This window comes from Cygnus olor, chromosome 7 (genome assembly GCF_009769625.2).
Source record: "Cygnus olor isolate bCygOlo1 chromosome 7, bCygOlo1.pri.v2, whole genome shotgun sequence".
NCBI classification, from domain to species: domain Eukaryota; kingdom Metazoa; phylum Chordata; class Aves; order Anseriformes; family Anatidae; genus Cygnus; species Cygnus olor.
Genome location: NC_049175.1, coordinates 18,180,844 through 18,206,146, shown reverse-complemented (window position 1 = coordinate 18,206,146; position 25,303 = coordinate 18,180,844). Strand labels below are relative to the sequence as shown.

The following is a 25,303-nucleotide window of genomic DNA, read 5'->3' as shown; positions in this document are numbered from 1 at the left end:
GAACAGCCAAAGCAACAGCAAGAAAACCCCTCTGGAATTGTTCAATCAAAGAGATCCGTTGCCCCTGAAAGCACTGGTCCTCAGAAAGCCGCCTTGGCTCTGCGATGGCACGAGTCCTGAATGTAGAGATTAGCAGCAGTAAAGTGTCCAACAGAGCAAGTGTTGAAGAAAATCCCACGACATGGGGGGAGAATCCTCTTGCAAACACTTCATCATGCCCCTGCTAAGCCAGAGAGTCAGGATAGATTCACTCTGACAGGGCTAGATCAAAAGGAGATGGCTTTAACTAGAGGCTAATCCTGTTGTAGTGAGCACAGCCTGAAGCAGGTTCCCAGCTATGCTGCCAGAAAAAGGGCGAGAAGTCTCTTCCAAGCTAAAGAAGAGGAGTGGGGGGCGGGAATGGTGCCAAAGAAGCTTCTCATTGCACCTGCCAGCAGGCAGCAGTAATAGAAATGGGGTATTGAGAGCATTTGTTGCAAAATAGCTCAGCTTGCATTCACTACAAGGTGGAGAGCAGCAAGGCAAACGTGGCACACAGCTCAAAGCTACACCTGTCCCAATTTCTTTCAGAAGGTGCCATCTCAGCACCTAAGGAAATTCACTGTGGGTCTCACCATGCTGAGGGGGAATGCTGCCCCCAACAGTCAGGTGTTAATTTAGCATGATCTTTCAAGCTGCATCAAAAAAGGTGTGTGGGCAAGGGGATATGATTAAATCTGTATTTCTAGCAACAGGTGACTGTAGTCAGCCTGGGAAGTACTGAGAGAAGATGCAGCACCACAGACAACATAATCATGCTACTAAACAGCCACCCTGGATAATGGTATGTGATTTTGGATGGCAAAGAGTCAAGGTGATTTAGACTGCAATCCGAGTACTGCGTATCGTGCAGGACTGGGCAGATCAACATGGAATGAGAGGTGCTGAGTGTGACAAGGAGCAGTTATAGGAATGCATCTTTTGCATGCAGCTCCCTGGCTAAAAGACAACCAACACACATTCTAGTTGAAAGCTTACCTTTTTCTTCTGAAGGCCTCCTCTTACAGATGGATCGGTCCAAGATTCCTGAGCTGTCAAGAGAGAACAATACACAGATGTCACACTTGGAGAAGATGGCCACAGCTGCAATTCATGGTTCGGAACTCCCATCAGCAAAGGGCCCATGTCTCTAACTCCCCCATCACTGCACCTTCAGACCATTTCAGCTGAGGTATTTGAGGTTCAGCTCACAGACCCAAGAACTGCTCTGGATTTCCTTTTGCTTTCTTAATGACATTCTGAGCATCTGAATATGTGCACAGGCTTCATGAGGTGACATCTGATCAGATTGTCCTGGTACACCTCTACACCCACACAGAAAGCCTTTTCTTCAACTACCTGAAGACTTCCACATTCTGCATAGGCTGCAGAAGTCAGCCTCAGAGTCAGGGCTGGACGTTGGTCAGGACCAGCATGTGGGATCAGGGATTTCCTGGGGTTCCCCAAACAGAGAATCTAGTGCTGTGGTTATGTAGCAAAGGCTACTCTATGGGTGAAAGGGTTTCTCATGAACACTTACAGGAGTGCCTCACTGTGGAAGTCCACAGTGGTGCAGGTTACTGCGATAGGGGAAGACTTTAGAGGTGGGTTGAAATTTTCCCTTTCCAAAAGGATACACAGAAACACAGCTTACCAAAATTTGCTGGCTTCCCACCTAGAAAGGAACAGACTTGGCCAGCAAATTTTTTGGGAGCAGAAGGGTGTCTCAGCAGAGAGTCAGTGGTACCTAGCCCTGAACCTCACACTAGGTGATTAGAAATCCATCATACCACACAACATCAGAAGACCTTCAACCACGCTTCATTTTGCTACAGCCAAATTCCAACTACCTTGTCTATGGCTGTCTTGTAAGGGTACCTGGATCTCTAGACAAAACCCCAGTGCTTCTTTTGTCACACCAGTATTAATAACCTCAGGCCCACAAGACGGGAAGAACCTGTGAGAAAGTGGCATAATTCTATGGGGCAATATCAAAATTGCTGGAGCTCAGTGCCACGCTTAATGAGCCACTGATCCTCAACTGAGCTTTAAAAAAATCACAGGGGAAAGATGCAAAAGGTGCTTCATTACTTTAATTACCTTTATTATTAAAACTCTGGCAGCCTCTTTTTGCCCTCCCTTTTCCCATGATTTCAAGACTCACTCTCTGATGAGTTTGGATCAGTAGTTTAATTAAGTTGGCACTTATTTCTAGCTTGGGGATTCTGTGCCCTAGAACTCTGCTGGCCCCCACCGAGCTTGTGGCCTAGCAGTCCCTGGCACTATGCCAGCCCAGTGGCACTTTGAATCCTCACAGGAAACAGCTATTTAAATTATAGTCTTTAAGCCAGGCACTTAATCATCAGACACGAGACAACAGGAACCTGCTGCATTTTGGTGGGATAAAACCCTGGCTATCTTGCCTCTGCTACTTGTGAAAGACAATTTCTCAGCAACCCTGAAAAGAACACTCCATAGCAGCAGTCTCCAGCAATGCCTGTCCTAGAAAAAAAACAACTGTCACAAGATGAAGTCAGGGATTATCCTAGCCAGACAGGAGATCAGCCAACACGTTACTGTCCTTCACCCTGCCCTTGATGCTCACCGAGAGCATGGGATTTCTACAAGCAAAGATCTCTCTTCACTGTGCTAGTGAGAATTTCTCGACAAGCTTATGTTCAGGAGTTTCCAAATGAAGTAAGTCTGGCTAGATTGAGTGATCCTACAGTCCCTTTCCAGGCTAAAACCAGTACCCATCAAAACCAGGGCAATAGCAGGCAGGAAAGCACTCTCAGGGAAGCCTATTTGCACTGATGATCCAGGCACGCCATATACTCCTCATGAAAACTAACTGAGGCTAAACGGTGCCAGGAGAAGCAAACTTCCCAGCAGTGCATTCCCACAGGGCATCTTCAGCCTGAGGAAGTGTTTGATATCCTTGCCTTGGAATATGCTTTAACAAGCATTGAGGCCTTTTGTTTCCCTGCTGAATGGACAACTCCCTTTCTGGAGTCCTATTCTACACAGTGAGGCTTGCTAGGTGGTAGAAGTGGGTACCCAGTATTCAGATTTCCTAAACAAAGCTGAGACTCCCTGGGTACTATTTTGTGCCTGGCAGATGGTCTTTGGCACAAGCAGCCACTGTGCAGAGCCACCCCACTAAGACATCAAGCCTTACCCACTGACAGCACAGACTGGCAGATGCCTATTTTCTGCCATCAGTGAACCCCAAGGAGATACATCAGTACAAAGCACCAGTCTGAAAAGCTCTACGGTCCAACTTCTCCCCAGAAGATGGTGATTGACACTCAAACCTTGTCCTGTAACAAAAGCCAAGAGGACTTTCTATTTCCCCTTGGAATAGAGCCCCCAGATTCTGCTTGGGAAACTCTGTTCCATCACTGCCCATGTGGGAGCCTCACCTCTTCCAGCCTACCTGGGGAGAGCACAAGCACAAGTAAAGCCATGCACAAGGCTGGGAGTGTAACAGGGAAAAAACATGAGATGAGTTACAGCCACTGGCTTGTTCCTTGTCCAAAGAAGCAAGAAAAGAGCAGGGGCTGCTCCCCTATCCTGCTGGCCCAGCAGCTGTGCAAAGGGACACAGAGACTGAGAATACTCTAATCCTTCCAGGACTGGAGGCAAGTAGAGAAGGAAGAAGTCTCTGTCTTCTGTACCCAAACTCATCGGTAATAGCACAGTGTTTTCATTTCACTTGCAACATCCTCAACTGTCACTAGTCCTCAGGACAAGTATATCCACTACCCTAGTTGCACAGCTCTCCAGACATGCAAGGAAACAACAAACAGCAAGGAGCAGGCATGCATGCATGCATACTAAACATGCACACACACCCCACATTTCACTGGAAGCAGCAACATTGCCTCCCCCACAGCTCTGGAGGCTTCTCTGTGTACTACCTGCATGATCCATGCGGGGATCTAGCCAAGGGAAGAAACCTGAAAATCAAGGCAGGGTGGGAGTCATCATCACCAACAGCTTTTACTCAGCAAGTAACATCCCTGGACTACTATCCCTGATAGCTTTTCAGAAGGAACTTGCACAGCCTTAGTACACTGTAGAGAGGAAACCAGAAGAGATTCCCTGGCAAACATTTTATCGCAACAGGAAACAATGAGGAGAATCAGAGCGCAGCACACAGGAATTTTATCTTGAAGCTAGGCAAGCGGCATCCTATGGACAAAGAAGAACCGCCTTGCTACCCCAGCATTTCAAATGTACTTTTCATTTAAGTTACATAAGCAAGGATAAGATCGACAAGCCTTCCGCCAATAATTCCCCAGGAACTACCACCCTTTCAGTCAGATCAGATGCCTCTAGAGTGAATGATGACTCAAGGCTGCACTGGGAACCTGAAGAGACAGCATCTTGTAACCACAACCTGGGGGACAGAGAAGCTGAACAGCCTGACTGAAACTGTCATCACTGCTGTATTCCACCACCACCGCAATCCTCAGCACAATGAGCCTGTAAGGTTAGCCTGAGAGAATCCCACATCTAGCCTTTAAGGCAACAGACCAGAGCTCAGAAGGCCTGTGTCCATTATGTACCACAAACTGCCTCCAGGAGTGTTCTGGACACGCAAGTCACCCAAGCAGTACTTACCTGTGGGAGGAGGAGGAAGGCTGGCTGCTGGCAGGGGCTTAGTAGATGGAGCTCCAGGACCACCCTGAGGGTAACCCATGTTCATGGGGCAGCTGAACGGTGCTGAAGAGAAACCTAGAGGAGACTGGCTTGCCACAGGGAAAGGAGAAGCTGCAGGAAGCTGAGACGATGGGACCGAGGCTGGAGTGAAGAGGGCAGGTCCAGGTGGTAGAACACCAGGAGGTGTCATGGGCATGGACTGTCCTGACAGAGGAGGCTGGCTGGGGAAGGAAACAGGACCACCAGGTCTGGCTGCCGCTGGGCTGTATGGCTGAGACTGTGACAGAGCTACAAATAAGAAAGAGTGCATCAGCATCACTCGTTCCGTGTTCAGTCTACTCCTGGTGCTCTCCTTCATCCTAGTAAGTCTTCCCTTCTCCAAGCCATGCCCTAGTGTATCCCCCATAACCCAGGCTACATCAGTAAAACCCTGCCAAAAAGTTAGCAGTGGCTCCTGGATCCCTATATATGCTTAACAACAGTGGCAGTGCAGCAACAGTTACTAGAACTAGGTACGCCAGAAGCACTGAGAAGCTTCTCTGACAGCTGACTTGTTCTTTTTAAATACAACAGACCTGTGAGAAAGAGGTAAAGCAGCCATCTCTGCTGAAGGTTTTGGTCTATGAAAGTCTACAGAACACCTGGAGAACAGACACAACTATCAGACAATGCTTACCTGGCCCTGAAGCTGTCGCTGGAACCATGCCCAAGTTGTACTGTGGGTACGGGGGCCCTCTGGAATAGACTCCTGTTTGCAGACCAGCGCTGGCCTGGGGGGCGGCAGCATGATGAGGTGTCACGGACAACGCTGGCACTGGCTGAGGCGCGAAGAGGGAAGGCACTGAAGGCTGAGGAGGTGCCGAAGGGGTAAGTGACTGATAGCTGGGCTGCAGTTACAAAACAAAGGACTTTGAAATGGCTAAAGGACATATAGGACACATACATAAAACAGATGTACTTTCTATCCCTGTCACTTCTCAGGCAAGAGATGCTGTTGCTTCTGTTAGTGCTCTGGATGGACTGGATCAAAGGCCTGACTGCTACCTGGACCACAAAGGACCTCCCTCAAACCGTCACTGTGTTTGGCAGGAGAAGGCAAAGAGCACAAGTCTGGGTGCTTCCTTCTCTGCCGGCACACGACTTGATGACCCTCTCTTCCTTTCCCATCACATAGCTTGCTCTGGAAGCTGGGAAACACACTCTTCAGAGTATTCCCAGGCTTTCACAAGGATTTGCCCTCGGGAACCAACTTCCACATAGTCACTTCCTGGAAGCAAAACCAGAGGAAATAATGAAGAAATAATGAAGTAAAGGAAACTGGATGCAAAACTTCTTGAACACAGTTTTCTTGAGCAAGGAACTGAGACGAAGCCATACTGCACTAATTTTACTGACATCTGAGGGTGAGGTGGCACAGGAGAGTGAATGACAGCCCTGTTTTCCCTCAGTATGTGAGATCTCAGACTCCATTAGAAGTTGCAGTGGATCACTGCACTTGTAGCAGTCTCCCTCAGTGACTAGATGTGGGTCAGGACTTTGTGAAAAGAAGCCATACAGCCCACTTTTGCATTATCAAAGAGCCTGTGTTTGCTTCAGGGAAGAATATCACTGATGAGATCCTCAACGCCTGCAGTCTGCACCATCTCATATTACTTCACATGCCTTCGCCAACCCAGCAGCCTTCCTCCCTCTCCCCAAGCCATGAGCACTTGAATTTAAGGCCTACCTTCTCTGGATGTTTGGGACCTGTTTTGCGGGCCACTCCTTCAGGGGTGGAACCCCTCTTGGCTGCTGGAGATGTTTGTTTAATGACACCTACATTGACACGAGTGTAGGGGAAAGGGGGTGGCTGCTGATCACCCACATTCCCTCCTTGAGCGTGGAAGAGACGGTCTCGGAGCTGTTCGATCAGGAGCTGGAACAAACTATGCATTAGGAGAAGTGCCTTTAGAGCCTCAAATGGAAGCTACTGGGGTGGTATTCAAAGCAGACCCTGATCCAAAGCACTGAGCATCAGCCTGCAAAGCTAGCCATTTCCACAGTAGCCACCAGGAAAAAAACCCGCAAGTGACAAATTCTGGGACTTATCCCCTCACAGATGAGGTCTCCCTGTTCCTTCTCACAATCTTTAGGGTGTTCTCTCCCCAACCCCCACTCTCATTTGACCACTGGACAGATTTGCTTCAAACTACAAGCTGGCCTCCCCATTCCCTTCTACCAGCTAGTATCAGAAATAGACACAGCTTCCCTGGAAAGCTACTTCCCACCAGTGCTCTCCAGGAACCTTATTACATTTTTTAAGTTTCCTTCCTTTTCCCCAAATCAAAGGCACTACAAAGAAACAAACAAAAGATGTCAAATGCCATGGTCTTAGACAAAAAAACAAAAAAAAACAAACCTCTACTGTCAAGTTACCATAATGAAGGTAAAACCCTAAGTCCTGATGCAAGCCAAACCCCAAAGCTCTCTTGTGGAAAGTATCATTTTTCCCCTTATAGTAACCTTTCACACAACCTGTTTCTCACTTACCTCTTTAGAGCTGTTGGGTAGGTAATCCATTGCGGCTGCCAAGCATCCTTGTGACGCCAGAAGACTTGCATACTGGGTGATTCGCTCTGCCAAGACAGGGCCTGGCGCTGGTCCTGCTGTGCCTCGGAGCATCTCAATGGACCTGCTCAGCACCATCACCTTCTCCACGAGATCCTGAACAGGCAGGGGGAGGGGGAGAAATGGACCATTCAGAATCCGGTTTGCTTTACTGGCCATTTCACACTGAGACAATGCCAGATGGCTCTTCCCTTTCAGCTGAAATCGGGTCCAACATGAACAGAAATTACTCCGTTTGGCACCAGACACTACCACTGATGACCATTTCTTCAGGTGCACTTTATGGAGAAAAACACGATCCAGAACACAAATCCTGACACAGCTACTTTTACAGTAAGGGAAAAAAGAAAATCAGAAACCACAAGGAAGTTCCAATCAGCTGTGATCTTTTTACTAAGAAATTATTCCTGTAACTCTAGGAGTTACGAGATATCAGCTTGGAAGAGAAAGGATTAAAACCATACCAGAAGAAATTCACTAGAAAAAACTACTACTGCTGACAAACAGACCAGAATGTTTTCAGTTATTCAAAGCTCCTCCAACTCCTAGAAATCAAAGTAATGGTTGTATCTATACAAGGATATATGCATTGCTGGCTGATGACTGGGAGGAGCCAGCTACTTCTTTCGGAAGCCAGCTACTCCGCACTTGATGTGATGATGCAAACAGATTAGGGTTACCAGACTGGCCTAGAGAGAAGTCAAACCAACATCATAGCACCTGTACCTGCAGGGCAAGGGGTGACGAAGTCTCATGGTTTTTTACCCAGCATTCCACCAACCTCTCCACATTTCCTGATGAGATATAGCAGAGGCAGGCATCATTGGACAGGGCTGCATCTCCCTCTGACTCTAGGCGGGCACCCAGCATGTCTACAAAGGAAGAAACACAGCCAACATTTAACACTTAGTTTTTGAAGAGCTCATAAACACCAAGGCTCCTCTCTTACTCTGGCTTGGCATGAAAAGACGTTGCCAGCTTTTGATCTGAACCTAATTCTGGGTTAACACAGAAAAATTGGCATCATTAAGGAATACCAAAGTCAATTGGTTTGAAAAGAGAAGTTATTTCTTATACATCTATCAATTCTTGTATGTCTGAGCTATAAAAGGGAAAACCCTTAAAAATAACAGATTAAATTGCCAAATCTCCAACGCTCTTTTTCCAGTAAGGTGTGGATAACTCCCAGCAAGAGTTGTGTCCAGTATCAGAGACCACAAGTAATCTGTTAGTTATCAATGTTCAGCAAAAGCTAGGAGATAAGGGTGATCTGGAGCTATCTCACTATCGCCACTGCCAGGGCAACTTTCCTGCCCTATACTTTGGTCTGTACTAGATGACCTGTTTTCTTGCATTTCAAGTTATGTCATCTTACTCGTATGAAGTGCTGGCACTTCTCCAACAGAGCTTAGCCATTCCTGTCAGCCAGGTGCTAGTTGCCAGCTAAGTAACATTTCTTCAGGTTCAGTCACTAGATTGCCCCTTAACTTTACCTTATCAGAACAACCCGCTGCTGAGCATGTTTGGCTTTTAACAGGTTTGAGAAAACTACTGAAGCTGTCAGTCATTAACCCATCTCTGAGCTTAAAAGGGATGGGAACCTGCTGGACAGAAAAACCCCTTCCAGATGGAGTGAAGCCACCTGACCTTCTACTGTCAAGGAAACCCCTGTCTCCACAGAATAAAATAATAAATATGACGCTCTTAGTAACTCAGTCTGTTGCCTGTTCTGTTTTTTTTCCAAGTTATGGATTGAGGTGACAGGAAATACCAGCACGTATCATTTTAAACCATGACTGTCAGCTACAGTGTACATAATTCATTCTTCTAACTTAACAGTCCACACTTTAGACTTCCAGCTAGTTGTAATGAGTAAGAAGTGCTTTCCTTCCTCAAACGTGTCTGCTTCTTACGGTAAGCAGTCCAGAAATGCCTTCCCCTAAGGAATGTCTTATCAAAAGATAGCAACACTGCATACCACAGAGCTGGGTATAGTCCTCATGCTTTGCGTATGTTAACAAGATGGCCAGTGCCTCCTTCCAGCTCTGTAGATCACACGTGCAAACGATATCTTGCCACTTCTGCTGCACAATGGAGGACAGCAGCTGTGAGGAAAAAAGAAGGCCTGTCAGTGACTGAAGACCAAGATATACTGACTGCTCAAACAAGTGTATTCACAGGGATAATTCACTTCCAGACACACTTCCCAGTATGCAGCAACCACCTCACTGCACATTAAGTTCCACCAATCCCAGCACTCCAGTGTTAACAGAAATTGATACCTGATGCCTCCAAAGAAAGAAAAAAGCCCAACAAAGCACTGAAGATGAAAGCATTCACACTAGGCAAGACTAAAGATCTGCATGCCCTGTTTCAGAGCAGCTAGTATTGATGATTGGGAATACAGTGCTGGACTTTGGCAACCCTTATTACTCCTTTTCCAATCCCATTAGGCTATTAATAAGCCAGGACTCTCCTAGCTGAGCTAGGGGAGTAAAGGGGCAATATGCTCAACAGGTTACAGGCATGGGGAGCTGAGGCAGAAACTGGTAAATGAAAAGAAAGGAACAGAGAACAGACATTCTAGGTGGGTAACAAGACAATGTCATAAAAACTATCGAGAGATCAGAGTAAATGTCTAGCCAAGAGGAGATAAACAGATTCTGCTGACATTCCACTTCCTGCCAAAGCATTTCCATATATATTCAGACAAACATCTGCCACAGTATCACACACCTTCCCCTGCTCAGTGGGTAAACAAAACTGTCACTAACCAGGGAGAGTTTTGTCTTCCGCTTGGCAAAATAGCGCTTCTGGGTCTCCTTTAGGAGGTTCTCCCCACCAGCTATAGCTAAGATGATGGCGTCAGCAAAGCGCTCTGCCCGCATGCACAGCTCAACCGCACCCTCAAAGTTCCCCAACAAAAGAGCTTGGCTGATGAGTCCATCTGTATCTACAGAGGCGAGAAAGCAGAGTCAACCCACAGGGGCACCATCCAGATGAATTGATCATGCATTTTAAAGAGCAGACAGTAAAAAACAATAAAACATATGGAAGTCCAGCTAAAGGAAGATCTGGAAACACAAATCAGGTTTTGCAGTTAAACAAACAAACAGACCCACTGACTTGACAGTAACTCTTCCATCATCTAGACAATTCTCCTCCACTTTTAACAGGTCTCTTATCTGTGAAAAGTATTTGTTTGCACAATGCTGAGAGATGTTGCATGACAGTAGGGCGCATCATGTGTTTTAAAGGTATCCATCTGCTGGAGTGGACCAAATTCTTCCTGGTCCCTAGAGAATTTTATGGTTTACCCTCCTCCCATTATCTAAAGACAGCAGAAAAAAACCTTCATATAGTATACCTTCTGTGACAGGAATCTCCAATGCGCTCATATTCTGTGGGATGAGGTTGTCAAAAAAGGCTGAAGAGGAGGAAACAGCAGCTACATCATCACCGGTATTTATCAAAAGCTGTGCGAAGAGTGCAAGAGGTTACTTTATTCACTGAACACAGATTCTGCCCAAAACATTTTAATGGTTTACAGGGTGGGGTGGGGCTGCTCTTCATTTGGTTGACAACGCTCATATAAATCTGATTTCAACTTGGAAATCCTTCATGCCTCCTGTCAATGCACTACCAACAGGCACAGTTTCACTGAGGTAGCAACAAGAGAAGCGTGGCTATTGACAAAGCTTAGAAGACTTGATAGTGTAAGACAAGCAATGACAACAGTATTGCTGGCCAGCATTCGTCTACTCAACTGCCAGCAAGCTGTACAATTTTACATGGAGCAGGGACAAGCCCAACAAGGGACACCTGTAATTAATAGGCAGGATCACAGACATGCTTGGTGCTTGATGGGAATGCATGATACAAGTGTTACCACTAGAATACTTCAACAAGTGTTTAAGGCTTGTGAAGACTACTAATTTGAGGATAGCAGCTTTAGATTCCTTAGAAGAACAAAATTACAGAAGATGCTGAACCAGGCCTCGGAAGGCATGTGAAGCTGGACATCCCGAAATCATGAAAATACATTTCAAAGGATAGAGGTGAAAAGGAAAGAAATGCAAAAGAAATACCACAGCAGAAGCTTCACAGAGGAAATCCAGAACTGTAGCATGAAGTTAAGCTGGGCTGAGGCTAAGTCTATCACTGAAGAAATCAGCACTGGTGAAGCAAGCCTTCTTGCAGGGTTAACAGCCGGGAGTCCGTCTTCATCATTCGCTGATTTGTTTTAAAGCCAGAAGGGACCACTATGATCGCTTAGTCTGACCCTGTGAGGGTCAGACAGGCCTGTGAACTGCCCTCTGCGATTCCTGCATTGAGCCCAACAACTTGTGGTTGGAATTAAACTTTCCTGTTCATTCTGCCCTCCGCTGCTCTCCAAGACTGGCAAGATGTACAGGACATACCTGATCTGACTGTGCAGTGTTTGCCTCATCGGCCTCAGGAAGGGGCTGTTTTTCTGGGATCCCATTGCTCAAACATGAGGCGATCTAGAAAAGTAACAGACATTCACTGGGTGAAGCCCCTGTAAAAGTTAAAATGAGTAGCAAAGCCACCAAGTGACTGACAAGTCCCAGACAACTCCCCTGGCTCTTTCACCTGTTTGAAACGTTCCACCTCTCCCTATTCCTCGCTGGCCACCCAGCAGAGGTCATTTATCCTTTTCAGAGCATTGCCCGTGGTGCTGCAAGAGTCACCCCCTGCAGTTCCAACAGCACTATGCCAGACTATCTTCATTTGTCATCTTCTTTCTGGCTGAGGAACTCTGAGACGCAGAGAGCTGGATACTAGAAGCAGCTCTCACAACTGTGCTGCTGTTATACGCTCCTTTGAGCACCAGTGACTGGCAGTAAGATAACAGGGCTCAAGATCCCTTTGGTCTGATCCAGTGAAGCTACTGTTATACTCTTACAAGTTCCCACATTCACTTTTTAATGGGGACTTCAGGTGCCCCTCAGCTGAAATTTCATACATTTTGGTTCTTTGTGTGCTGCGAGAGCACTCACTCAGTTCCAGCAGTGACCCTACAACCTTCCTGAAGCAGCTTTAGTCCTGTAAAGGTTTCTCTGTATTGAAAGACTCCCTTACCTTTTTTTGCAGATCCTCTTTACTGTAGCCCAGCAGCTTGAGGAGTTTAGTCCTGGATTCCTGCTCCAGGTTCACCTGAGTCACAAAGGACAAAGAAAAACGCAAGGAAAAAGTGTAAAATCCGAGACATCTACACACTGCCAATGGTTGGCTACTTCTAGCAGCAAAGTCTACAGCTCAGTTTATAGATAAAGAACTCAACTATGACAAGTACACCCAGTGAATACCGTGAGCAAGTCTATAGAATTTAAGGTGACAAAAAGGGTGAAATTCAAGTTCTGTCATGTAGTTACAGTTAGGTGCAACCAAGAGTCAGGGCTATGCCTTTGCGCATATTTAGTACACTTTGTCATTAATTCTCTGGATGGTCCAGGATTTGCTAGGCTAATCTCTGTGCAGAGTCAACGGACTGATCTGAGTCTTGATGAAACTGAGTGGTTGCCTGAACTCCTAGCTGGCTTCACACAAAAAAAAGTAGTTAACTATTTGTTACAGAAGGTCTCTGGGTGGGGATTTCAGACAGTCCCAGAGTTACCCACAAGCTGTACACAGCCCGCTTCATACACACTACTTGTATGCTTTAATGAGTGATTAATGTCTTGTAAGAACCTGGCTGTTTCATTAAGTCTTCCAGGCAGTTCCTACTATAGAACTGAACAATCTGCACATAGATAAGACACTTGTAAACAGTTGGTAGAAACTGTTCCTGCAGATGCAGAAATGTTCACGCAGGACAATCTTTTGTACAGAATTAAGGTGTTTTGTTTGTAGTTTAAGAAACTCAATAGCAGTGGGTCTTGCCTGTCCTGGAATTGTCTCGTAGGACCACGGGCATTCTGAATTATAAGAATTCAGCAGAATGACGGTTTGAGGTCTCTCATCCAATGCTGATGAAGACATTGTTGGAAAGACCCTTGCGACCACCTAAACAGCAACTGCACCCCCTATTCAAGGGCCCAGATTCTCCATCCAAATGTTATGCTATGGAAAAGATCCCAGTATTTCCACAAAGACAAGCAGGCTGCCTGTGAGTGTCTGTAAAAAAAACTACTAAGGATAAGCCCAGCCTCTCTAGAAAGATGGTAATTCCTCACCACCAAACTCTTTCATAAGTAAGAAATTGCCAATGAAACCATCATCCTATGTAGTGCTACAGGTAGTCCTCATGCTGCCACAGATCTTTGCCTCATTACTGGGGAATATCATTACCCATCTGGACTTTGCCTTGAGAAATAGTAATGGTAGAACCCCACGAGTAGTAGATATAACTTGGACTTGGGTCGAGACGAGAAAATTCTGTTTAGCATCTTGACAAGAAGCCCAAACCAATCCACTGAAAAGACCATTCCTACGGGAAAATAATGCAACCTACAAAACCTCAACTGCCAAAATTTCTTTTAGACAAGTAATTAACTAGCCAATTCAGTTTGATTTTATATCTTAAAGAACAGGAATATAAAAGACTAGAGAGGAGCATAACCAGCACATTTCACCGAAGGAATGTGGAAGAAATAACCTCTGTGCTTCACCCACAGTCATTCTACCTTCAAGAAGTTCCATAGGTTCTCATCAAACTGCAACTTTGCTGTCTGGATCTTGCCCTTGCAGTAATCAAGGAGATTTCCTGACTGCAGAGCCATCTGCAGTTCTCTGGATCGGAGCAGGAATTCAGTTTCAGTAGTGACTTGACTGATGAAAACCTGGTGTGGGTAAGTCTGCTGCATTTGCTGCCCAGGAGCTTTGGTAAGACCAAAGGTAATCAGTTTTCCTCCAAACTGAGAAAGAGAGACAGACAAAGTAAATTTTTTATAAACAAAGGTAAAAACACCTCTCTTAGCTCTTCATTTAGCAAGGCAGACTCAAACTCCAGCTGTGATCACAGGAACCCAAAGTTTCACTTGCATAGATAGCAGGAACACAGAGGGAGTTCCCATCAGAAGCCCTTCAAGCTGAAGAAGCCGTAGTTCCCACTGATAATGAAGACACTTGTGTATGTGCTGTCAGGCACAGCCAATTGCAAATGCCAGAAAGGCAGAGGAAAAAGTACAATTTGGAACTGTTTGTTCTTTTCTGACATGGAGAGGCAGGCTGCAATGATGAAAGCCATCATGCAAATAGCACGTACTAGACGGACAGAAAACAAGTAAAGACAGGCTAAAAGAAAAATCCAGAGTTTTGAGGGGAGAGGGGAAGAAAATTAAATACTTGGATAGAGAGGAGAAAGACAGGAGAATGGAAATGTATGCCACAGCTTATAAGGCCAGTATGAGTCTCTTAGCTCTGTTAACTCCTCCTTATAACCTCGCATTCTCTGCTACAGGACTCTTTCATGTTGGATATGTACCTGAATGTTGAGCAAAAAAGCTCCCCTATATGGGAAACCACACAGTGCCTCAAACAGGCATTAAAACAACTAGCAGCAGGAAGATCACAAGTTTTCACAGAGAAAGAAAGGGACTGCATTACTAGAAGACAGTCTATTGCACTTTCAGCTAAGCATGTTCTATTCACTTACTGCAAATGAAACACCCACAGGTCTGCGAATCCACTTTGGTGGCTTTTTTAATGGTGGAATCAAAGTGGTCTGAGCTACTTGCTCAGGCACCTGCAAAGGAGGAAGGATCTGTCCTGTGCCAAAGGGATCCAGGTTGTTGAAGGAGGAAGAGATCTAGAATCAGATGGAGAAAGTGATAAGATACAATTCAATTCTGGTCTGTATGGAGCAAGCACAAAAAAATACTGCTAATAGTTACGCACCATGCTGATGAAGAAAGAGACTATTACAGCATCTCTTCCTGAAATATTACCAAGCCCAATGTAAGACAACGGAATTTCCAAACAGTCCTAGAAATGATTTCTCAAGAAAACTTCACCTTGAGAGACTTTCAAGCAAGTTTCCTTAGCAAGACAAAAATTCCCTAACAAATAGTGCTTGGCTTAGCACTCAACTCATAAAAACAGGAATTACAAAATTACTTGTTTTATGCAAGACAGTGACAAAATATGGTCAAAAGTTGTCAACTTATTTCTTGTATTGCTCATAAAGGAATGCTGACTCCTTTTCTGTTGCTTGAATCTTTCAAATTAGTTAGTTTTAAGGACTGTCTCAAGCTTTTATAGGACTTTAGTGAGGCTGGTGAAATAACCTCTCCAGACTTTATTGCCTAGACAAGAGTATGTCAGAAGTAGCCTCTGATCTGGATTTCTGATGTTTAGGGAGTTGGTGAGCATATACACAATGCTGTTCACAAGCATTCTTTATTTTTAACATTATTGGCATAGATTTGGTGTTAGCCAAGGATAACCCTGTTCAAGCTTGACAGGATCACATGGCATAGCTCCAAAAGACCTCTGACTGGCATACCTGAAAGGAAGCAACACAAGGCTGGGCTAGCTAAGGTTGCCAAACAAAGCATCCCATGCAAGACCTACATGTTTTGTCTTTTAAGTCAAAACGTGAAACTAATTCCAAAGAAAAAGTATTTCCTGAGAGAACAGCCTAAACTTACAGATCAATCATCCTAAACCTTAAAACAAACAAGCCAACCACACCACAAAACTAACAAGGTACTAGTACCATCAACCTCCAGGTCTTCAGAGTTTCTGCCCTGATACCATGGAATCCAGAGGAAAAATACCACCTCTTAGTCGTGAACTTCCAGCCTCCATAACTATCATCATCTCCTACTTTTGTTCATCTATGAGTTATGCTACCCTACTATTCTCCAATTGTGAAGTGTGGAAGTGTGATGCATGCACATGGAAAATGCACAGAAAGAAAATTTGCCATGGGTTAAATAAACCCTTAATCTCCTACTGCTGTTGCTTTGTAAAGTATTCTTTGCTTCTTGCAAATCCTATGAAACTGAACTCAATCGGCTGTAAATGACTATATAAATAAAATTAATCCAGCTCATAGGTATTCTCTTAAAACCTGTATTGCAATGAATTTGTTGGCTGGGAGAGAGGGTGGGAATTGAAAGACTAGACACCAGATTAAAAATAAAATTTCAGGCTACTGACATTTAATTCGTTCAGAGTTTGCCCATCAATTCAATGTCTAAATAACGGGTTTCAGTATCAAAACATTAACCTGCTCCATGTTATAGTTAATTGACTTAAGGAGAGTTGCTAACTGTGGTTTAAAAGCCACTTTTAGAAATTCTCTTATGAACTAATAAAGAATAATGTTCTGTATTAATTAGTATCAATGTATTTAATTTTAACCTAGTGACAAGCTTGTTGCTCTAACAGTTGTGCTGATTTTTATTCTAGCAATAATAATCATTATATATATATATATATATATATATATATAACATCAAAACTATATTTGATCTTTGTTTTCTTTACACACTAATGAATTTTACTAGACACACTGAGATACCTCTTTGTCAGAAGGCAACACAGTCCATTTGTGTCTAGGTGGGTATTAAATCCTCATAACAGGCAGCTTCTGATTCCCATACCATACAGCTATATGTCCCAGTGGGTGTGACTGACTGCATTCCTTAAAAATCATACTGTTACAATGGTGTGCTTCTAATGCTCTCAGAAGTCAGGAGAGTAACTGCCAATCCCTCAAGACAAAATACATTCACGGGACTTTACCTTGTCAGCCTGTGTCTTCTGCTGAGCTTCTAAGCTCCCACCCATAACAGAATAAATGTTGATCCATCCATCAAAAGTGGCAGCAGAGAAGATTGAAGGATTCCTAGGACACCACTGGACATCAAAGCACCACTGACTCTGAATAGGTAACTCATAAACCATCTATCACAAAAAGAGAAGACAGAAACACACAATATAAGAATAGCCCTCTGCTTTCCCCAAATTACTTGCCCACAACAAGCATGTTAGACTTATTTACATACCACCATTGTATACAAGTCTTATATTTTAGCTTGAAGGATGCATTTGCAACAGAGTTGTAACGCACAGAGCCCAAACAACAGAAGGCCCCAGAAAGCTGCTGAACAATAGGGTTCTAATTGTAGAGCAAAACTGACTTGTTACATTGGGATTTTGTTCTGCTTTTTAAGTACTACTGTATCAGAGTGCAACAGCATTGTCGCACCTGCTGTTAACCACAGGAGACACACCAGAAAACAATGCAAGAAAACCAGAAGCCAATAGGCAAGAAGGTGTCGTGATCAAGAATGTGTAAACAGAAAGGATGGTCTAGAAGAACACATTTGACAGGGAAAATAAAAGCCTACAGAAAAGAAGTAGAATGAAAAAAAGAGGGCTGTAATAGCTACAGACAAACTATGAAGGCTATTGCAGACAAATCAAACACTCAAAAATCTGAAGTTCAATTCATGGCCAGTCACAGACTTTTTGCCTGATTTGGGGCAGCTCACTAACACAACCTTGACTTTGAGCCTCCAGTTTGTAAAACGAATAGATTTGCTTTATGCCTCACAGGCACAATGCTTTCCAGCACACAGAATCACTGCTTCATTCTGTGTGAGAACATGATCTGCTCTCTATTCCTAGGTATAAAACCTTGCATTTACCTCTAATAAAACGTATGTATTTATTTTTAAGCAGTTTAACAAATAATCCTCCCCAAAAGAAAATCTCCTCCAAACCAAACCATTCCCCCCAAATTACCAGATCAGCATTGTAAATGCCCTTTTGTTACTATTGAAAACTCTCCTAAGTCTTGTATCACTTGAAAATTTTCTAATCACTGGCACTAAGTCAAGAAAACCTCCTAAAAATAATACGTGCATAGATGCCCAACTTGAATTTGAACTCTGCAAATCTACATCAGCATGCATAAAGATAAACCAGCTGCAGTAAATTTGGCTTTTAAATTCTTCCTCTAAAATATAGTGAAAAGGCTTTAGTAAAAATCAGTCATCAGGAACATTTCAGAGTCTGATTCTCTTCTAACCACTACACATTTGTACACAGTGAGCTTCAAATCCCCTGAAACCACAACAGCATTTCATGTCTTTTACAAAAATAGTTTAATTTACTTTCTTTTTTTGTCTCCAAGGCAAAGGTGGTCAGCTAGGCAAATTGCCCCATAAGATGAATCCAGCCTGGGAGTCACAGCTGGACTTTGCTCCGTATGGTAAGAGTACTTTCCCTGTGCTATCATCAAGATCAACACAGTGAAATTTGTTCAAAGTTCAAAATTCAGTTTTATACAGAAACTCGTAATTGAACAAGTAGGTGTGCAGAGAAATTTTTACATAGTCCCATTTGAAATGTTTAAAACCATTGTGATATTTACGTATTTCAAAGATGGTAACTTTGAGATATGTGACTATGTAAGCAACTACATGTGAAAACACTGTACTACAAATAAAGTTTGCAGGCATATTGTTCTCCTCTCAATGACTCTAACAAATGATCCTCATTCTCATTCAAGTTGGACCCCCACTACTTTTTTTTCAGTACTCTACGAGGAAGAGGAAGAAGAGACAAAAACAGAGAACACTACATGGGTGAACACAGAGGGAGTAATTATAATTAGTTGAAACTAAGTTTATAGTTAAAGCTTTCTTCCTTGTACAACTTCTGCACGCAGATATGTCAGAGGAAATCTCTGCTCATCCCTGTTGTTTTTAGTCTCATTAAGCCTCTCACAACATTCTCATTTTCTCCAGACAGAAAGAATGCAGAAGACATACTACAAAAATGATATTGACACTCCACATGGATACAAAAAAGGGACACACACGTAGCATAGCACACAGCTCTGTATAAAGCAGATAACGTGTACTTATAGCTGCTGTTATGTACCTCCCCTGTACTGGGGTTCCAGCACAAGATCCGGTTGTCTTTGGCACTGCTCAACAGCAATTCAGGGTCAGCCTGGCACCAAGAGACGGACAGAACTCCCCTAAAACAGATGAGAAAGAAAACAGATTTCACGCCCTGCTCTCTCTCTCACCCTATCAACAAGAGGTGCTGGTACACGCTGCTTTAAGTTCAGAACACTGGTTTTCATCCCAGCTAAAACCAGAGTCAACTGTGAAACAAAACAGCCTGAAATAAATAAATAGTTGTAGTTCTCTAAATTCCAGCCTCCCAGATGTTGGCCTTTTAAAAATGGAGATCCTTGAAAATGCAACATGACAAGCGGGTCCTCACCTAGCGTGCCCTTCCAGCTGGCTCAGAGGCGAGGTAGCAAAACGTAAGTCCCATATTTGGATCACTGGCAAGCGGTCGTCCTCAGAGGAAAGGACTAGCTGGGTTGCAACTTCTGGGTGCCAGGCCATTCCTGAGCAATGCATCTAGGGACAAAAATAGCACAGAATGAAAATTCAGCAATGCAACCTTGCAACGATGCAAATGGCCCGGAGCCACATCATTCTGTAATTAACTTGCTTAGAATACTTGACACAAAGCAAGCATAGCAATGTCTTGCTGTGGAAAGCAAGTATTTCTACCTTCTCTACACAGCCAAAAAACTCTAACCATACAGAAGTTGAAGGACTCGTTCAAAGTTGATCTAGGAAGACAGGATTAAAACACAGGAGGCTTCTCATAAATGAGCTGTGAAGACAGAAATGTAAAACAAGGGTGCCCTGTACTTTAGGAATAGGTAAGGGTATTGTTTTTGCAATTCATTAAGAAAAAAAAAAAAAAAGAGAGATGTTTTGATGCTGTAGCTCCAAGAAAACCAGTCACAACAGCTCCCACACTATGAGCATTTGATCTCAAGAGCCTGTGCCACTGCTTTGCATTTATGGTGGCGGCATGTCGTAAGCAAGTCAGAATGATGGTCTTCACTCACTCTGTTGCTGTGGTCACTGACTTTGATGATAGGCTCATTCTTCCTGAGGTCCCAAACCACGGCCTTGCCACTGGGGTGAGCAGAGGACAGGATATGCTGCACTTGTCGATTCCAGGACACCACACTGATGTCTTCATGAGGCTGCCAAGATAGGAAAGGCCATAGTTCCATTATCCCTGTGTTGAGGAAAACACCGATCACAGGATTCTGACATTAGCTTGACTAACGTCAGGGATTTGAGAATATATAGATTCCTCTCTTCCATCACTGATCAAGCAACTGTAAATATTAGCAGCACAGTCCAGAATCACTAGGGAGCAGGCAAAGTTCTTTCCACAGAGAGTACAGTGGAAAATCAAACTCTGTGGGGGAATGTCACTCGGAAAAGCACCTTTGCATTTTGGGAGCAGGTGCTGGATTCTGTATTGGCCGTGTGTATCATAAATCATGGGTCCAATAAGCGTCCTTAATCCATCACACATGCCACAGCTGGATCACGAGATAAACTGGTCAGGTATTTGATTCAAATCCTCAAAGATCTTACCCATCCACACAATGTGCATTCTACTGCAACTTGCCAGCCTATCTTCCCTCCCTCCCCTTACAACTCTCTTTCCATATCCCAGAATGAAACCCATCATTCAGTTATGTTTCATCTTTCTCCTGACAAAAGTCAAGATCGTTCTCTCTTCAGGGTGTTTAGACCAGGATGACTCCACACACTCACACCTTTTGCTTTGCCTACTGATATATTAAAACTGCATGGGTATTGCCTGGAAGAAAACTCAATTTACCTGTGATTTAGCCCCTGGAGTCATAGGCACGCTGAAGTTATTCAAGTCCCAGATGAAAATTTCAGAATCATTGGCTCCAGAAGCCAAGAGATTATTCTGCAGGAAAAACAGAAGCTCAGCTGAAACTCCTACTTACTGGGAAAGAGGACAGATTTCTTAAAAATAAATGTAAGTTTAAAAAAAACCCAAAGCTTCCAAAGTCAGATAAGACCTGCATTTCACAGCCAATGCTAAGAAGATACTAACAGGATTATAAACCGAGCATGTTTCTGGCCTCCCATGTCTTCAGCTGTGCCATGGCAGAAACCTGTTTAAAATCTGTCTAGCAAGCTAGATTTGTCATCAGCTAGTGTTACTCATCATGAAACTCTACCACAGGTCTGAAAGCCAGCCTCTGGCTATTTGAGCCTTTGCCCTGCATCCTGGCATCAAGAACATTCCTTTTGAGAAGGTACAGGCTTCCCAAAAGGGTCCATGGACAAATTCTAATTTGCCTTTGTTTTACCATAAGAAATTGTGTTCTGTTCACTTCTTGCTTATTCTGTAGTCCCTTCAAGTGTGATCAGAAACCCACTGAACTGGACACCAACTGAAGAAATAAACAAAGGTGTTCTGATTTCTAACAGTTCATGGTCTAATGTATAACAGCATTACAAGTCGTGTTTTACGGTGAAGTAAGGTGACTTGATCCAGGTCACAGGGGAATTCAGTGGCAAAGTTGTCAACAGAGCCCAAATCAGAGTTCTAAGTCAGTCTTGTGTCACAGCTACCACGCCTCTTTCAGGTTAAAAGCTGCGTATTCAGTTAATAAATCTCTATACACAAGGGGAATAGCTCATGGGGGTTAAATTTCATTTGTTTATAAGTATCTTTACGTTGCATACCTGAAAAGGGTTAAAGTCAAGAGCTCGAACAGGCCCTGAATGCTTCTCTGTCTGCCCAATTACAGGCTCGCTCTTCGAAGCCAAGATCCGATGTGCACTGTACATTGTCAGTACCCCATTATCGCCTCCGCCAATGATCACTCCAGAGGACTCTGGGGACCCATTTCCAAAGTTACCCCAGATCAGCTTATGGAACCTAAAGAAGAAGAAAATAAAGCTGGCATAGGCCACAATATTTGGTGGAAGACTAGACATTCTGCATTACCAAACACCCAGCATGACTTGTATAAAGCCAAAAACAGTCAGTCCTCGAAGATAGCGGTAAACTGATTCAAAGTTCACTTTACACCCTGAAAACACTCTCCCCCCCCTCTTCTTTTCTTGTACCAGAAAAGCCCTTTTCAGTTCCACTAATCGATATGTTAGTATGAGACACTAATACCTGTTTGAGGCAGGAAGTGTTCCTTTCTGCTTCATGTCCAGGGAGGGATCCCGGAAATCAACCTCAAATATTTCCAAGGTGGCATTTGTACTGAAGGATGCATCCAGTTGCTGGGCAGATGTTCCTAGCAGAAGTACAAGGGTAATACTTAGAATTGGGCACTGTTTTCAAGAGCACAAGATATAAATAGAGCAAGGCACTGGTAACCAACCTACCCTTGAGAGTCAACGCAACATTGATACTGTGCCCATTCAGAGACAGTGTATGAATGAATACCTCAGAATCAGGAACCAACTATTATGACAAAGGCTTTGAAAGAAATTAGAACGTCAAGAAATTCTGGGCACCAGGGTCGCTGCTGTACAAACACCTTCCCCTCTTGGGATAGATATAATTCCTATACATTATCCAAACAGCCCAATCTTCTGATATTAAGCCTTTACCTAAATTACAAATACAGCTGCATCATGAAACCCAGAAACAATTATGATCCCACATACTTCTGTATACTGTTCCCTCAACCTTGACCCGAGGTCACGATCATAACTTCTAAACCTAGTCTATGCCAAAAGTTCTTCAACCTTAGCCAACCAAACATTCCTTGATGACCCACAGAGATCTGGCAGCCAAATAGTGATGGCTTCCTTCCTTCTCCCTAGCTTACAGAATAAAAGCTAAAAATAGACCTAACGTTGCCTAATGGAACACTGCCATACAAATAGTCACCCAGCTGCCACAGGGATGCTTTGCAACTGGCTATGGCAGGAGAAGTGCCCAAGAGACTATAAAAAAGCAGTACAAATAACGAAACAATGCAGCCTCTGATCTAAGGCAGATCAAAGCCAAGGCATTTGGTCCAACCAAAACTGTGGCCTTATTAGAGAAACACAAAATAGCCTATCTATCCCAAAAGTGGTAATGTTGTTTTTAAGGCCACAGCTGAACTTTAGTCACTTTTTTGACAGTCACTCCCCCAAAAAAAAAACAACAAAAAAAACCAAAACAGAACAATATGGCAGCCCTGCAAAACCCAGACAAGAGACAGGCCTGATTACTTCTTGTGCTGGGTAGACAACCCAAGCTGACAGTTCCACATGAGCACTAAATTCACCTACTGCCAACTCAGTGAACAGGCTGACTTCATGTTTCAGGAAATAATCTGATTATAAAAGTAGCGAATAATGATTAATACAAGAAATGGAAATTAAAGGTTTTGAAAATGTTGAAAATTGAATGTAAATCAAAACGGGCAATATTAGGAAGAAGAAAATTTTATTCTTTGGCTGCCAAGCTACACGATGATCACTGAAAACCATCGAAGTGAAAGTAAGCTGAAATGAATATGATAAAAGTGAACTTTGTGACATTCCAAGTAAGTAACCTTATTTTGTTTTATTTTTTACAGCAAGCAGGTATTGGAGGTCATACAAACTTAAATAGAAATTAAATTTAAAAAAAAAACGTGTATTCACCCTTTGAAAAATCACAGCCCTTTAAGTTGTCAAAGCTAGGCATGAAAGTAATCCTCTGGAGGTCAAAAAAAAAAAACAGAAAACACTGTAATGTTTTCAGCATGTTGCTTGTAAGCTTTCCAGAGGTTATTAAAGTGGGAATTGTTGAAAGTTAAAGCCAATACAACTGTACATAACAGTCTCTCTGTGACTCATACTTTAATTTTATTGAATTTGAAAAACTTTACCTGTTGCTAGATAAATGGGGTGGTTGTTTGCTGGACTCCATGCCTGGACAGCTGTTCGCTCAATCTCCTTTAGCTTCATTTTCTGGGCTCTAGAAGTAATTTCACATAGCAGTTAGCCAACATGAAAATAATCATACCAGTAACAAAATATCCCCCTTACTATGGTACCAAGAGAACAAATTGTTCTCAGAGAGACGTTACTTACTACTTCCTGAGTTGGTGAATACAGTTTTACAGGGATGAATTTGGGTATTTCAGAAATCATGAAAAAAACAAAAACACAATACAACAATCCCAGCTATCTGATCCCTGATTTTCTTTCCTACATAGCTCTTTTTCATATACCCCAGTTACATGCAAGTTTCAGTTAAAGGAAGGGGATCTAAATTAAACAATATACTCAAGCCTTCAGTCCAGGCTGGTTTAAATCAGCTGCAGAAATTCAGTTAAATGTATTTGCAAAGCACTAGTTGCCCCCTCTGAACAAGACGATGTCAGTGTATGCATATGAAAAAATTGAGCCAAAGGAATCTCAGGACAGGCTAAATTCCAAGCAGCAAAGTGATGTGGCAACAGAAAACAAAGTGCAATGCTATCATGTGCCAATTCAGTTAACGTACTTTGTTCTCACTCCTCTGAGAAGCCAAAGGAAAAAATCATTTGCCTTTCTGCTTCACTTTGTAAATGGCAGGTGAAGGTGAGAGGACGTGATCCATAAGTTAACCATTGGGTTTCAAGCCCAGCTCTGACAATAATTCTTTTTATCGACTCTGGATAGATCAGCTAACACCTGTAAAACGGCAACACAACTTCCCCATGTCACCAAAGAAAGACTAGTTGGGCAATAATTTGGCAGGATAACTGAAAGACAAACATAAACAGTACACAGCCAGGAGGCTGCAACACACTGAATATAAATACAAACAAATTGTTGTTCAATGTAGGATCCCGTTCTACATGAAAAGAAAGAACCCAGCACCTCTCAATCCCAGGCTATGTCCGTCCCAGGCCTTTTAGGCATGTCAATGACATAAATAATGAGTGGAGATATCATTCACAAGCTAGCAGCATCACTCTTGTGAGCAGTTCCTAAACCTTTTGAGCTTAGCTGCAGTACAATTTTTAATTCTAGCTAAGCAAAGCTGCTAACTATGCACTCGGATGATACCAATGATATCATGCTGAATAATATATGACTGGAAGCAGGCAGCACAGCAAAACACTCCGCATCTCACCAGCTTGCTGGGATTAACCTCTCCTGGCTATTTGGCACTGTTTGCGTTAGCCAGGCTGGCAGTTAAACCACAGCCTGCGTTCACATGCTCCCTCTGTCCA

The 25,303-nt window shown here is 43.5% G+C and overlaps 1 protein-coding gene across 5 annotated transcripts in view; it reads right to left on the bottom strand.

Annotated features, from left to right (window-relative positions):
• SEC31B (SEC31 homolog B, COPII coat complex component) overlaps positions 1-25,303 on the bottom strand; it is a 32,973-nt gene that overhangs the window by 4,938 nt on the left and 2,732 nt on the right. For 3 of the 5 annotated variants that reach the window (XM_040562742.1, XM_040562741.1, XM_040562740.1), the window contains 22 exons: positions 23,969-24,057; positions 22,270-22,393; positions 21,828-22,023; positions 20,944-21,039; positions 20,150-20,290; positions 19,504-19,646; positions 19,153-19,252; positions 17,005-17,166; positions 14,909-15,061; positions 13,938-14,168; positions 12,394-12,468; positions 11,712-11,795; positions 10,658-10,766; positions 10,065-10,243; positions 9,269-9,395; positions 8,017-8,162; positions 7,213-7,386; positions 6,410-6,598; positions 5,360-5,570; positions 4,645-4,971; positions 3,939-3,977; positions 1,018-1,070 (listed from right to left, as the gene is read on the bottom strand). In XM_040562742.1, the coding sequence (XP_040418676.1) occupies positions 1,018-1,070; positions 3,939-3,977; positions 4,645-4,971; positions 5,360-5,570; positions 6,410-6,598; positions 7,213-7,386; positions 8,017-8,162; positions 9,269-9,395; positions 10,065-10,243; positions 10,658-10,766; positions 11,712-11,795; positions 12,394-12,468; positions 13,938-14,168; positions 14,909-15,061; positions 17,005-17,166; positions 19,153-19,252; positions 19,504-19,646; positions 20,150-20,290; positions 20,944-21,039; positions 21,828-22,023; positions 22,270-22,393; positions 23,969-24,047 (3,138 nt within the window). In that variant the 5' untranslated portion in view covers positions 24,048-24,057. Of the gene's footprint in view, positions 1-1,017; positions 1,071-3,938; positions 3,978-4,644; positions 4,972-5,359; positions 5,571-6,409; positions 6,599-7,212; positions 7,387-8,016; positions 8,163-9,268; positions 9,396-10,064; positions 10,244-10,657; positions 10,767-11,711; positions 11,796-12,393; positions 12,469-13,937; positions 14,169-14,908; positions 15,062-17,004; positions 17,167-19,152; positions 19,253-19,503; positions 19,647-20,149; positions 20,326-20,943; positions 21,040-21,827; positions 22,024-22,269; positions 22,394-23,968; positions 24,058-25,303 lie in introns of those variants that run through there. The other 2 variants (XM_040562743.1, XM_040562744.1) reach the window with 2 other exon arrangements.